The 14,739-nt window shown below is 36.0% G+C and overlaps 1 protein-coding gene across 1 annotated transcript in view; it reads left to right on the plus strand.

Moving 5' to 3' along the window:
* UBR1 (ubiquitin protein ligase E3 component n-recognin 1) overlaps positions 1-14,739 on the plus strand; it is a 133,822-nt gene that overhangs the window by 73,287 nt on the left and 45,796 nt on the right. Inside the window, exons 22-28 of the mRNA XM_077764583.1 lie at positions 1,906-1,958; positions 5,204-5,306; positions 6,553-6,601; positions 7,002-7,156; positions 9,576-9,675; positions 10,611-10,720; positions 13,888-13,974. Coding sequence (XP_077620709.1) covers positions 1,906-1,958; positions 5,204-5,306; positions 6,553-6,601; positions 7,002-7,156; positions 9,576-9,675; positions 10,611-10,720; positions 13,888-13,974 — 657 coding nt within the window. The remainder of the gene's footprint in view (positions 1-1,905; positions 1,959-5,203; positions 5,307-6,552; positions 6,602-7,001; positions 7,157-9,575; positions 9,676-10,610; positions 10,721-13,887; positions 13,975-14,739) is intronic.

The following is a 14,739-nucleotide window of genomic DNA, read 5'->3' on the forward strand; positions in this document are numbered from 1 at the left end:
AATCTGAACAGGCTCGAAGCTCTGAGCTATTGATCCTGACACAGGGCTCAAATTCACAAACTGCGAGATCATGACCTGAGCCGAAGTTGGATGCTTACCTGACTGAGCCACCTAGGCAACCCTTTTTCTAGTTTTATTCTTAGTTGATTCTTAGCCTAACCATTTGGCATATTACGTTCATAACTTCTGCATATCCCTCTACCAATTTTATAATTATTAATACAGATAAATTTACATTTTTCTTGGCATCGTTCTAAGCAATACTATCAGTGGAATAGTAGGTTTAGATTCTGGATTTTTTTCCTAATACATATTAAAATAAGTGAGTATCGAAATTTTTAAAAATATGTAACTGTGTACAACATAAAAAATTTGACATGCCCCTAGTGATATGCATACCATACTTTGCAAAAAGAATGCTTTAAGGAATACCGTAACTTCATTGGTTACCCCTAGTGCATTATTTTATTTTATTTTATTTTATTTTATTTTATTTATTTTGAGAGAGAAAGAGGGAACACAAGCAGGAGGAGGAGCAAAGAGAGAATCCCAAGCAGGCTCCGCGATGTCAGCACAGAGCCAGATGGAGTTTTGAATTCACAAATCGGATCATGACCTGACCCAGAATTAAGAGCCAGATGCTTAACTGATGGAGCCACCTGGTCATCACCTGCCCATGTGCATTTTTTAATTTATTTTTGAGAAACAGAGACAGAGTGTGAGTAGGGGAGGGGCAGAGTGAGAGGGAGACACAGAATCTGAATCAGGATCCAGGCTCTGAGCTGTCAGCACAGAGCCTGATGCAGGGTTTGAACTCACAAACTGAGATCATGACCTGAGCTGAAGTCAGATGTTTAACCAACTGAGCCACCCAGGTGCCCCATGTGCATTATTTTAAAAGGAGGTTAAATGCCTTAGTTTTTGCAAAACTATAGGAATCTGTGTGCTTGCTTTAGTATCTCAACTGTGTTCTTATCCTGATTTTAAATGACTTCATTAAAAAAAGTATTCCTTGATCAAGGAAGTTCTGGCCAATGAGAAAATTATTATAATGCAGAAGTTAGAATACATTTGGACATCTACATGTGTTTGGCTGTAGATTCCATTTATTTTGTAACCTTGGTTTTAGGTATCGGTACAGCATGAACATGTGCTTAAATAATGTGGGTGATGAACATAATAAATAAGGAAAGCTCTTTTTCTTTTTTTTCTTAATTTTTTTATTATTATATTTTTAAAGTAATGTCCACACCCAGCCTGGAGCTCAAATTCACAACCCTTAGATCAAGAGTCACATGTTCCTGGGCCGCCTGGGTGGCTCAGGCGGTTAAGCATCCGACTTTGCCTCAGGTCATTATCTCACGGTTCATGGGTTTGAGCCCCACGTTGGGCTCTGTGCTGATGACTAGCTCAGAGCCTCGAGCCTGTTTAGATTCTGTGTCTCCCCCTCCCTCTGACCCTCCCCTGCTCACGTTGTCTCTCTCTCTCAGAAATAAATAAAACATTAAAAAAAATTAAAAAAAAAAAAGTCACATGTTCCACTAACTGAGCCAGCCAGGCACCCTAAGCTCTTTTTCTTTGAACTGTTGGGTGTGTGTGTGTGTGTGTGTGTGTGTGTGTGTGTGTGTGTATCTGTATGTATGTACATAAATGTGTATGAGGGCAAATTTAGATAAAATTTCTTCCTTAAGTAGCTTATTTATAGATCTTATTTCTGTTAAGAAATTGTTTCCTCAAAACAAAGCTAATTGGTTTCAGACCTAATTTTATTTATACTGGAAGTTGATCTTTTTCTATTGTTTACAAAGTTCTTCAGGAATGCTGTTGAAATGTATTGTAGTTCACAGTAAGAGAAGGAAAAGTCATTACATAAAGGTAAAAATGACAAAAATATTTTTTCAACAGGAAAATAATGAAACTGGCTTAGAGAATGTCATAAACAAAGTGGCCACATTTAAGTAAGTACTTAATATTTATACTTATTTTGAGAAATAAACCAATCTTTGCTATAGTACTTTGGATATTTGTAGAAGCTCTGAAGTCCTTGCCTCAACTCCTAAGAACAGGAATGGAGTACAGGTTAGAAAGGGTGAAATGAAAGGTACACAGTAACCACTTAGTAATGTGTTTGTTGAAGAAATGAGTATTTTTGCATATGTGGATCTTGAGAAACTTCATAGAAGAACATGGGGGAAGGCAAGGGGAAAAAAATACTTACAGGGGGGAGGGAGGCAAACAATAAGAGACTCTTAAATAAAAAGAACCAACTGAAGGTGGGTGGAGGGGGGGAAGAGGGGGAAATGGGTGATGGGCATTGAGGAGGGCACTCGTTGTGATGAGCACTGGGTATTATATGTAAGCAATGAACCATGGAAATCTACCCCCAAAACCAAGAGCATACTTCACACACTGTATGTTAGCCAACTTGACAATAAATTATATTTATAAATAAAAATAAATAAGTGAGTATATTTGGAAAATCTATGAGAAATACTCATTCATGATACTAAGTGACTTAAATAGTAAGTAAACTTGGCCCTTCAACACAGTTCGAATAGCTTGGGTCCACTTACACACGGAGTTTTTACAGTATAGTACTGTTAGTATATTTTTTCATTTATGATTTTCTTAACATTTTCTTTTTGCTAGCCTACTTTACTGTGAGAATGCAGCATATGATATATTTAACATACAAAATATGCAAAATATTGTATTGACTATGTTATTAGTAAGGTTCCTAGTCAGAAGTAGGCTATTACTAGTTAAGTTTTTGATTGATGAAAGAAATAGAGGATGAACAAATGGAAGAATAGTCCAGCTTATGGATTAAAAGAATTAATATTATTAAAATCTCCATATTACCCAAAGCAATCTATAGATTCAGTGCAATCCCTGTCAAAATATCAACAGCATTTTCCACAAAACTCGAACTAAAAGTTGTGTGGAACCACAAAAGACCCCAAATAGCCAACAGAATCTTGAGAAAGAAGAACAAAGCTGGAGGTGTCCTAATTCCGGATTTCAAGATATACTACAAAGCTATAGTAATCAAAACAGTATAGTCAGAATGACCAAAATAAAAATACACAAAATAGCAAGTGTTGATGAGGATGTGGAGAAAAAGGAACCCTCTTGAACTGTTGGTAGAAATGCAAACTGGTGCATCCACTGTGTAAACAGTATGGAGGTTCCTTAAAAAGTTAAAATAGAACTACCCTACAGTCCAGTAATGGCACACTATTACCCAGAAAGTACAAAAACACCAATTCAAAGGGATACATGCACCTCTATGTTTACTGCAGCATTATTTACAATAGACAAATTATGGAAGCAGCCCAAGTGTTCAGAGACAGATGAATGGATGAAGAAGACATGGTATATATTATACAATGGAACATTACTCAGCCATAAGAAAGAATAAAATCTTGACATTTGCAACAGTATACATGGACCTAGAGAGTGTAAAGCTAAGCAAAATAAGTCAGTTAGAGAAAGGTACCAAATGAGCTCACTTGTATGTGGAGTTTAAGAAACAAAACAAACAAAGGAAAAGGAGACAAACAAAGAAACAGACTTTTTTTTTTAATGTTTATTTTTGAGGAAGACAGCACAAAGTGGGGAGGGGCAGAGAAAGATGCAGACACAGAATCTGAAGCAGGCTCCAGGCTCTGAGCTGTCAGCACAGAGCTCAAGTGAGTCTTAAACTCACGAGGCATGAAATCATGACCTGAGCCAAAGGTGGACACTGAATTGACTAAGCTACCCAGGTGTCCCCAAGAACAAGCTGGTGGTTGCCAGACCAGAGGTGCATGGGGAGATGGGTGAAATAGGTGATAGGAATTAAGAAGGCACTTGTGATGAGCACTGGGCAACGTATGGAATTGCTGAATCAATATTTTAGAGCTGAAATTAATATAACACTGTATGTTGATTATACTGGAATTTAAAAAGCAACAACAACAACAGTATGCCACTGGCACAAAAACAGGCACATAGATCATTGGAAGAGAAAATAGAGCCCAGAATTACACCCATTGATTAATTGACCATGTAGTCAATCTGTTGACCATATAGTCAATTAATCTATGACAAAGGAGGCAAAAATGTACAGTGGGGAAAACACAGACTCTTCAATAAATGATACTGGGAATACCATTTCAATAAATGAAAACTGGACAGCTACATGTAAAAGAATGAAACTGGACCACCTATTAATACTATATATAAAAATACCCCCCCAAAAAATAAATAAACCCAGAATGTATTAGAGACCTCAGTATGAAACCTAAAGCCATAAGAATCCTAGAAGAGAACACAAGCAGTAATTTCTAACATCGTAGCAATGTCTAAAAAAAATTTAGACATATTTTTCTAAATATATCTCCTTTTAAAGCAAGGGAAGCAAAAGCAAAAATAAACTATTAGGACTACATTAAAATAAAAAACTTTTGCATGGTGAAGGAGACCATCAACAAAAAATTAGCCTACTGAATGGGAGATTTTACAATTCTTTGATTCTTTGAGATATAGGAGATGAAAATAAGATTTTAAGTGGATTATTAATTCTTGAAATTCAAAAACTTCTTATCAGTAGTGAATTTCTACTTTCTGTTTATAAACAAATAAATTACTAGTTTTAAATAACTTTAAAAATGGGATATAGTTTTTTATGGTTTAGTAATGTTCAATAAAATATTTCACTTAAAAATTCAACAGGAACCAAAAGCTGTTTCATATGTAGAACAAACATGATGTACTTCTTTTGGCTTTGGTGCTTTTCCTTATAGTGCTGAATAGAGGATTCTGCACTGAATTTTCATCTACAATTTGATATCTCACTACCATTTTAGATTTGACTTTCTTGGACAATGCAGTGTGCTTTAGTTGAACAAGCAAATTTTAGATTTCAGAAGCTTAAAAAAACCCCACCTGAGATCAGGTCCATATAATATAAAATAAACTTGCTCAAATTTGTTTAAATTTCTTAATTATTAAATATAAGTGAGCTGTTAGAACTTTGAGCTTGCCATGTAGGTTTTTAGTTTTACTGTTGGAATGAAATTAGTCATTTTGGTTTAAGCAAGCTGATTGAGATACAATTATTTCTTCTAGATTTTGAGTTTTAATTAATGTTTAGGTTCTTATTTTGTCAGCATTGTGTACTACAGGAAAACTGCAGTTCATCTCTGTATTTTCTGTTTAGGAAACCAGGTGTTTCAGGCCATGGAGTTTATGAACTGAAAGATGAATCATTGAAAGACTTCAATATGTACTTTTATCATTATTCCAAAACACAACATAGCAAGGTAGGAAAGAATATCCTCTTCAGTAAATAAGCCTAAAATGCTTTATGCTTTCTAACTCCACAGGAAATTTCCTGGTTTTTCTATAGTTTTATACTGGTTCTCGTTAATAGAGGCCATTATCTCACCCAAGAAATTAAAATTGAATCAGTGATGTTACCTAGAGTATAGGCAATATTTAAATTTTTCTATTTACCAAAAATATCCTTTATCCCAGTCTCATGGGGAGGAGGATTCAGTCATGGATCCTGCACTCTTTTTGGTATCATGTTTCTGTAATCTCCTCTTTTTTNTGAAACAGGCTCCAGGCTCTGAGCTAGCTGTCAGCACAGAGCCCGACTTGGGGCTCAAACCAACGAACCATGAGATCATGGTCTGAGCCGAAGTCAGATGGTTAACCAACTGAACCACCCAGGCGCTGCCCTTCTTTAATCTCCTTTAATTTAGGAGAATATTTTTGCCTTTTTTTGTCTTTATAATATTGCCATTTCATAATTTTTTTTAATGTTTTTATTATTGAGAGACAGAGGGAGACAGAACATGAGCATGGGAGGGGCAGAGAGAGGGAGAGACACAGAATCTGAAGCAGACTCCAAGGCTCTAAGCTGTCAGCACAGAGCCCAGTGCGAGGCTCGAACTCCCAAAACGTGAGATCATGACCTGAGCCAAAGTCAAACGCTTAACCAACTGAGCCACCCAGGTGCCCCAATATTGCCATTTCATAATATGCCATTGCCATGTAGAGTACAGGCTAGTGGTCTTTTAGAATATCCTACATTCTAGATGTATCTGATTGTATTCTCATGGTTAGATTCAAATTAAATGTTTTGGGGCAAGAATGTTATATAGATAATACATTGTATCAAATCAGGTTCATGATGTCTATTCGTCCCATTAAGGGTGACGTTAAGTTTGATTGCTTAGGATGATGTCTGGACTCATCCTTACAAAATGAATAATTTCCAGGCCATATTACAATGCCCTGAATATAATGGGCACAAGATGAATGTTGACTGAAAGAATGGGAACTAAAGTCTTGAGGAGGGATGTTACTCATCTCTTTGGCAGTGGCTCTCCCTAGGACAGTCATTTTATTTCTGGTACCAGGTAACATTTTTAAGACATCAATATATAAGATATTTGGGTCGGCTCCTGGAACTTTCCTGCCTGCTTCAAAGTATTCCATTTGTTTCATGCCTGCCAGGCAGTATATTTAAAGATAGACTTTTTTTTTTTAATATATACATAGGCGGAACATATGCAGAAGAAAAGGAGAAAACAAGAAAACAAAGATGAAGGTAAAAAGTGAGATTCTGATTTGACTTATTTTGACTATTTACTGTGGTTTTGTATCAGCCAAGTATATAGTGTTTTTCAATTTTGTTTTTGTTGTTTTTTAAGAGTGGGTGACTAATGAAAGTGTTAAGGCCCCTTTATTTCTTGCCCTCATATTAAGATATGGCTTACATCAGCAGTGATACAATTTTTAAATTTATAGCAAATGGAGTTTATTTTGGGTAACTGATATAGTGACTTATGTATAATTCCTTTGATGTTGATATTTTCAAAAAGTAAAAAAATCATGTGTTGTTTTGCATGTAATCTATGACTTGGACATATGCAATTTAGCATGTTGGATAATCCAAATAAAAATGTACTTGTTTGTCTCTTCTGCCATCCATCTCCTACTCACTTTAGCATTACCACCACCACCACCTCCTGAATTCTGCCCTGCTTTCAGCAAAGTGGTTAACCTTCTCAATTGTGATATCATGATGTACATTCTCAGGACCATATTTGAGCGGGCAGTTGACACAGATTCTAACTTGTGGACTGAAGGGATGCTTCAGATGGTACGTATACCTGAATTATTTTCTCTACTTCGAATATTTTTTCTACTTCATAGAGTTCTTGAGAAGCCAGAGAGATTTTTGGTCTTTTTAACTTCAGTCCTAGGGGTCATTAAAAAGAGTTTAGATGTGGCACAAACTTTCTTAGTGACATATTCTCATGCTTTTTAATGTCCTTACTCTTGGTGGAGCGCATGGGTGGCTTGGTTAAGTGTCCGACTTCGGCTCAGGTCATAATCTTACAGTTCGTAGGTTCGAGCCCCACATCGGGCTCTGTGCTGACAGCTAGCTCAGAGCCTGCAACCTGCTTCAGATTCTGTATCTCCCTCTGTCTCTGACCCTCCCCTGCTCATGCTTTCTCTCTCTCAGAAATAAAGCATTAAAAAAAATTTTTTTTAAATAATATCCTTACTCTTGGGCACCCATTAATATTACAAAAAAAGTGGAGGTCACCTGGATTACTCAGTTGGTTAAGCATTCACCTTAAGCTCAGGTCATGATCTTACAGTTCTTAAGTTCAATCCCCTCATTGGGCTCCATGCTGACAGTGCAGAGCCTGCTTCGGAATCTCTCTCTCTCTGTCTCTGTCTCTGTCTCCCACTCTCTCTCTGCCCCTCCCCCACCTATGCTTTCTGTCTCTCAAAATAAATGAATAAACTTAAAAAAAATTTGGGGGAGGAGGCACCTGGGTGCCTTAGTTAAGTGTCTGACTTCGGCTTAGGTCACAATCTCGCAGTTTATGGGTTCAAGCCCCATATCAGGCTCTGTGCTGACAGCTCAGGACCTAGAGCCTGCTTCAGATGCTGTATCTCCCTTTCTCTCTTACCCTCCCCTGCTCACGCTGTCTCTCTCTCTCAGAAATAAATGAAACATTAAAAAACATTTTTTTAAAATAAATACATTTTTTAAAAGGCCTACCCTGCTAATAATAAATTGTCGTATCCCTTTTGCATCATAATTTTCTATATTTCTTGTTTCACTTGAATTATGAGGAGTGTAATAAAGATTTGAAGACAGATTTGAAATCTTGGGTTAACCCACTTTCTATTTAGGGGCAAAGAATAATTTCCCTGTTTGTAAGTGGTATAAGTATAATAATTTCATAGAGTTTTTATGAGAATTAGCTCATTAAGTGTAAGTAGCTGTTTTTCTTGATACTGTCACCTTTGGTAGCTATAACTGGATTTTTATTTAACTTAATTTAAAATTTAATTAATTTTCTTCCTTGGCTATTGTTGGTATGGAGGCTTTAAATGCTGTCATACCATTAATGTGCATCTCGATTTTTGTTATAGCAGAGGTAAATACATGAGTAAAACTTCTCAAACCGTGGAGATATATTTGAAATCAAAAATTAAAATTTTTCTGCCTACCTCCTAGTATCCTGCCTAGGAGATAAGCACTGTTAAAGGTTCGTCATCTTCCTGCGGCACCTGTGTGGCTCATTTGGTTAAATGTCCAACTCTGGGTTTTGGCTCAGGTCAGGCTCAGGTTCAGCTTGCTGGGGATTCTCTCTCCCTTTCTCTGTCCCTCTCCCCTGTTCACGTGCATGCTTTCTCTCTCTCTAAAAATAAATAAACTTTAAACGGTTTGTATCTTCCGGAAATCATTCCACATTAGCAAATATAGGCGTATCTTACTCCTGACAGATGCATATTTCATTGTTTGGATATCTATAGTGCATTTAACCAATCTCCTATTAATAGATGTTCTTAGGTTGTTTTTAGGTCTTTGTATAACAATTTGTACATCCTTGTACAAATATCTTTGCATAGTTGAGTATGTCTTTCATAGTGATTCCTAGTACTAAGTCTGTACCTTTACATTTTTGATAGGTATCAAATTGTCCTTCAAAAATGCTACACCAGTTTACTTTTCCATCACCATTGTGGCAAAAAGTGTCCGTTTCCCAGCACCTCAACCAGCTCTGTATTTTATTAAACTCTAAAATTTTTGCTGCTCTAATAGATGAAAACTGGGTGGTCTTGTTTCAGTTCACATTTCTTTAATTGAGGTTGACCATTTTTCATATATGTATTTATCATTTCTCTTTCTGTGAGCTGCTGGTTCATAGCCTTTGCCCATTTTTTACCCATAAGATTGCTTATTTTTATACCCTCACTTAAAATATATTTACTTGAGGAAGCATAGTTTTAAAGATCTTTTCAGGGCTGCCTGGGTGGCTCAGTGGGTTAAGCATCTGACTTTGGCTCAGGGCATGATCTCACCGTCCATGAGTTTGAGCCCCAAATTGGTCTCTGCGCTGACAGTTCTGAGTGTGGAGCTTGCTTCAGATTCTGTGTACCTCTCTCTCAGCCCCTCCCCTGCTCACTGTCTGTCTCTCTCTCTCCCTTTTTCTTTCAAAAATAAATAAACATTAAAAACATTTTTTAATAAAGTTTTTTTCATATTCCTCTGTTAGGCATTTCATATTCTGGCATTGGGTTTACTAGAAGAAAAACAACAGCTTCAGAAAGCTCCTGAAGAAGAAGTGACATTTGACTTTTACCATAAGGCTTCAAGTATGTTTTGGTATTAATTTTCAGTAGTTTCAGCTAATTACCAACTGAAAGTTTAGCTCTTATAGAGTGTTAATCTGCCACTCCTTAAAGCATACACGTTCTGAAATTGTTTAAGAGTTTTACTAGCATCGTTAGTTCCTAACTAATGTTTCCAAAGACAAAAATATATTTTTAATCCTCTACTACAACTTTTTACTGCATGATTCCCTTCCCTCCATTTTTGTGTTTCTTACTTTCCTTCTTTGTCTCAGTATTACAAAATATTTGCTGCTTCATCAGCCATAACATTCACATTACCCATCTTTGGAAGTTATTAATGTTCCTGAATGTAAAATGATTGCTGACATCTGAGTGAATGATAATGTGTTTGTTTTACACTGTTTTTTACCTAGCAGAACAGGATAGGTTTAGATTAGATTTTTAAGATTTATTTAGATATTTATTAGATTAAGATTATTTTCATCAAAGCACATTCCAGGGACATTGATTATGAGACCAACAGGAGAAAAACTTCTCCTTTTTATTTACAAACTGAATTTTTTAGATCCATGAAGACAGTTTATGGATATAAACTGTTTACAGATATAAACAGCTCCCACCTTCATGTTTTTGGGAGTTTGGTTCTAATTAACTACTTTTACTAGACAGTGAACCAAGTGGAGGAAAAGCAAGACACAGACATTAAAGATAGATTTCACTTAGTAGCCCCAGTGGAAAATGTATTAAGAGTTTTAAAGTAATTCAAGTTTTTCAAGTTTAATTTAGTACTGAATACTTCATGTCATTACAGAGTCTTCCATTGAAAAATTAATGTATTTAAGGGAGTGTTTATGAACTTTGGTTATCAGTGTGAATAACATTAACTGTAAATTATAATTTATACGTGATTATGAAGATATTCATTTATGATTTGTAACTTTTCTGTTTTAAAAAAGGATTGGGAAGTTCAGCTATGAATGCTCAAAATATACAAATGCTTTTGGAAAAACTCAAAGGAATTCCTCAGTTAGAAGGCCAGAAGGACATGATAACATGGATACTACAGGTGAATCTGATAAATAAACTGATCATATTTTGGTTTATATATTTAAGAATCTTCTGTTTGCCTGTAATGTTAAACCACTGTTCTCCAATTGTAAAGTCATTTACTGCTGATTTCATGGTCACTCACGTGTTTTCCTATTCTAGTGGAAGGATTTTTTTTTTTTAATAAATTCGGGGGACGCCTGGGTGGCTTAGTTGGTTAAGCGTCCGACTTCAGCTCAGGTCATGATCTCACAGTTTGTGGGTTCAAGCCCTGCATTGGGCTCTGTGCTGACAGCTAGCTCAGAGCCTGGAGCCTCTCTTCAACTTCTGTGTCTCCCTCTCTCTCTGACCCTCCTCTGCTTGCACTGTCTCTCTCTCTCTCTCTCAAAAATAAATAAAATCATTAAAAAATTTTAAAAATTAAAATAAAATAAATTAAAATTTATTCATTTGTGTCATTATTTATTTAGTATCTCTTGAATGCCTATTATGTGCCATGGTCATTTCTACCCACTGAACAGTATAGATAAGGTGCTTGCTGTCGTGGAGCATATACTAGTTCAGGTATAGGCAATAAACAAGAAAAGGATAATTCAGGAGCACCTGGGTGGCTCAGTCGGTTAAGCGTCTGACTTAAGCTCAGGTCATGATCTCATGGTTCATGGGTTCAAGCCCCATGTCAGGCTCTGTGCTGACAGCTAGCTCAGAGCCTGGAGCCTGTCTTTGGATTCTGTGTCTCCCTCTCTCTCTGACCCTCCCCTGCTCACACTGTTTCTCTCTTTCAGAAAAAAAAAAAAAAAAGGATAATTCAAAAAGAAAGAGAAATAAAGAAAGAAGGAATGAAAGAGAGAGAGAAAGAAAGAAAGAGAAAGAAAGAGGGGCGCCTGGGTGGCTCAGTCTGTTAAGCATCCAACAAGATAATTCAAAAAGAAAGAGAAATGAAGAAAGAGAGAGAGAGAGAAAGAGAAAGAAAGGGGCGCCTGGGTGGCTCAGTCGGTTAAGCGTCCAACTTGGGCTCAGGTCACGATCTCACGTTCATGGGTTCGAGCCCCGCATCGGGCTCTGTGCTGACAGCCAGCTCAGAGCCTGGAGCCTGTTTCAGATTCTGTGTCTCCCTCTCTCTCTGACCCTCCCTTGCTCACGCTGTCTTTCTCAGAAATAAATAAAACATTTAAAAAAGAAGAAGAGAAAGAAAGAAAGAAAGGAAGGAAGGAAGGAAGGTAGGAAGGAAGGAAGGAAGAAAAGAAGGAAGGAAAGAAAAAGGATAATTCAGTAGGTGAATAGAGGGTAACTTCAGATGGGTAACCAGAAAGACCTCTTTTAGGAGGTAACATGAGCCAGTCTTAGAAAAATCTGGAGAATATTCTACAAAAAGGGAACAGCACTGAAAAAGCTCTAAGGTGACCGGAAAGAAGGCCAGTGTGACTGAAGCACAATGAGGGAAGGGGAGAAAGGTAGGCAACAAGGCCAGAAGGGCAGCCAGGGGCCAGATCATACAGGACCTCCCAGGGGAGGGTAAAATGGTGGATTTTATTTTTGAGGACAGTGGGAAACTATTGAAGTATTTTAAGTGACATAATGTCTATACTTTTGTAAGATCATTATGGCTGCTGTAAAGTAAGTGGATTTGGGTACAAGAGTAAAAGCGGGGAAACTATTAGAAAATTATTGCAGAAATTCTGGTGAGAAAAAAGCATAATCAAGGCTCGGATGCAGATGGCAAGAATCCAGAGTGATTCAGGTGTAATTTGGGAGTAGAATCTAGAACTAGCTGATAGCTGGTGGAAGGGATGAGGGAGACCAAGGAGTCAAAAATGACTTCTGCATTTGGAGCTTGAACTGTTGGGTGGATGGCAGTGCCTTTGGGGAGGAGTGAATAAGGTGTAGGGAGAGAAGCCAGAATATTACTTTAATGGGACCCTCCACATGAAAACATGAAGCCAAGGTTATGGAGCTTCACCTCACTAGATTTATTAAAAAATGCTGATGTAATCAGCTAGATATGCTTTGATAACTAGAATATGATTGGTAATTTTCCATGGAGATCTTTCTACTGATTTGTACTTCAAGCAGTTGGCTTTTTTTTATTCCTTAGAGTAAGTCATTAAAGTTGTTTGGTGTAATTGGATGTGTAGCTATAAGGTAATGATGTTATTATTAACACTTCTCTTGAATTCACAAATGTTCAGTACTTGTGTTAAGTTTGCCAGTATAATCATTTAAGATAGAAAACCAAAACAGAAAGTAGATAAGTTTTCAATTTTTATTTAGAAAATAAATTGAAATGTTGTTTAGTTCAACATGTATATCCTGAAGACACTGCATTATATATTAGAGATCTATTCCCAAAAATTGATTTTATTTTAGAATACCAAAGTTCATTGTCAAAATATACAAAAAGAACTTGTGTCTACTCTTAAAATCATTAGGAATTTCCACTCTTAAAATCATTAGGAATTTTCCCCAAATGTTCAGTATAAAGTTGTGTTGTAAGTTCCTAGTGAAAGGTTTTTACACATGAGACTGAGACTCCTTCAAATACAAACAAATTTTGTGGATGGATGTACCATCCTATTGCAGAAACTTTGATTTTTGTTAAAAAGAATGGACTGATCTATACAAACTATCGGGGAAACATCTCCACAGATAAAGGGTACGTGAAAAAGAAAGACAGGAAACAATGTATATGGTAGGATTGCTTTTGATGAGAATATATGTAAATATAAAGAAATATGTATTCTGATAATTTTTTCATGCAAACAAATACTAAGAATCTTTAGTTGATTTTGGGGAGAGGGACTTGGATCAGGGAGAGGGTTTCACTTTCCATTTTGTATTTTTGTCTTTGTATGTCTTTGCACTAAAAAAGTAATTTATAATTTTAAAAAATTACCTAGCAAAAGCAGAGGTATACTAATACCTGCAGATGGAATCAGCTGATTTTGTTGCCTGCAACCTCCTGCTTACCTATATTGCTAATCAACTAGGGGAGGTGTTTATCACAGTCAGGAGTCACTTTTTATATACTTAAACTACTTATGTAACTATTTATATGCATACTGTGTGCACATGTAAAGTTTAAGTCAGAGACATTTGGTGACATGATGACAAAATCAAATTAGTGAATTTTTCTGTGTCTCATCAGTCTAACCAAATCTTTTTTTTATCATTTCATATGTTTTTCAGATGTTTGATACAGTGAAGCGATTAAGAGAAAAATCTTGTTTAATTGTAGCAACTACATCAGGATCAGAATCTATTAAGAATGACGAGGTAATATTTTTATATTAATGGTGATGTTCTCTGTCTTTGAACTTTACAGGTGTAAGGGAGCTGCTGCTTTTTTTTAGAAGGAACCTGTTTGTTGTAAAGTTTGTGAGGTGTCCATCTTCTTTGTTCATTGTGTTTCTGTACCACAGGCATTAGTGCTGCTTGACACATAGTTGTCCAGTATAATATATGTATTTTACAAAAGCAGACAAAATTTGTGTACGTGGATCTCTGTTGGAAATACCATATTTTATTAATTTTTAAAATATTTTAATATCTGAAATTGGGATGTATCCTATAATCAGTGACTTCTTATAATTTAATCAGCATTCTTAGAACATAAGATAATGGTACATCTTAGATTCAATGAAATGTAATAATATTTGGGTAATGATGAGTCTAATCTTAAAATTATTTGAATACTATTACTTATGATTTTTTTATTACTTGTGGCTCTTATTCCTCCTAAAAGAATAACACTGGACTTAAGTTAGAAAAAACAATAAAAAGATATCATACATGTCAGTAATATTGGTTTTAGCAGTGCATCTGGTAGTAACTATAGATAGCATCAAGTTGGCCAAAATTGATTAAATGTCAGTGATTAAACAGTTGACGTATGATTTAAGAATTTTGTTTCATTTAATTTCATTTCTTAATCTACCTGCATTGAGTATAAAAGACTGTTTATTAGATATTTAAAGTACTTGGGGCTTTTACATTAAATTATTAAAATAACCAAAACAGCAGTTAGTTGTTTGAGATGCT

This window comes from Crocuta crocuta, unplaced genomic scaffold, assembly GCF_008692635.1.
Source record: "Crocuta crocuta isolate KB4526 unplaced genomic scaffold, BGI_CrCroc_1.0 scaffold102, whole genome shotgun sequence".
Taxonomy (NCBI): domain Eukaryota; kingdom Metazoa; phylum Chordata; class Mammalia; order Carnivora; family Hyaenidae; genus Crocuta; species Crocuta crocuta.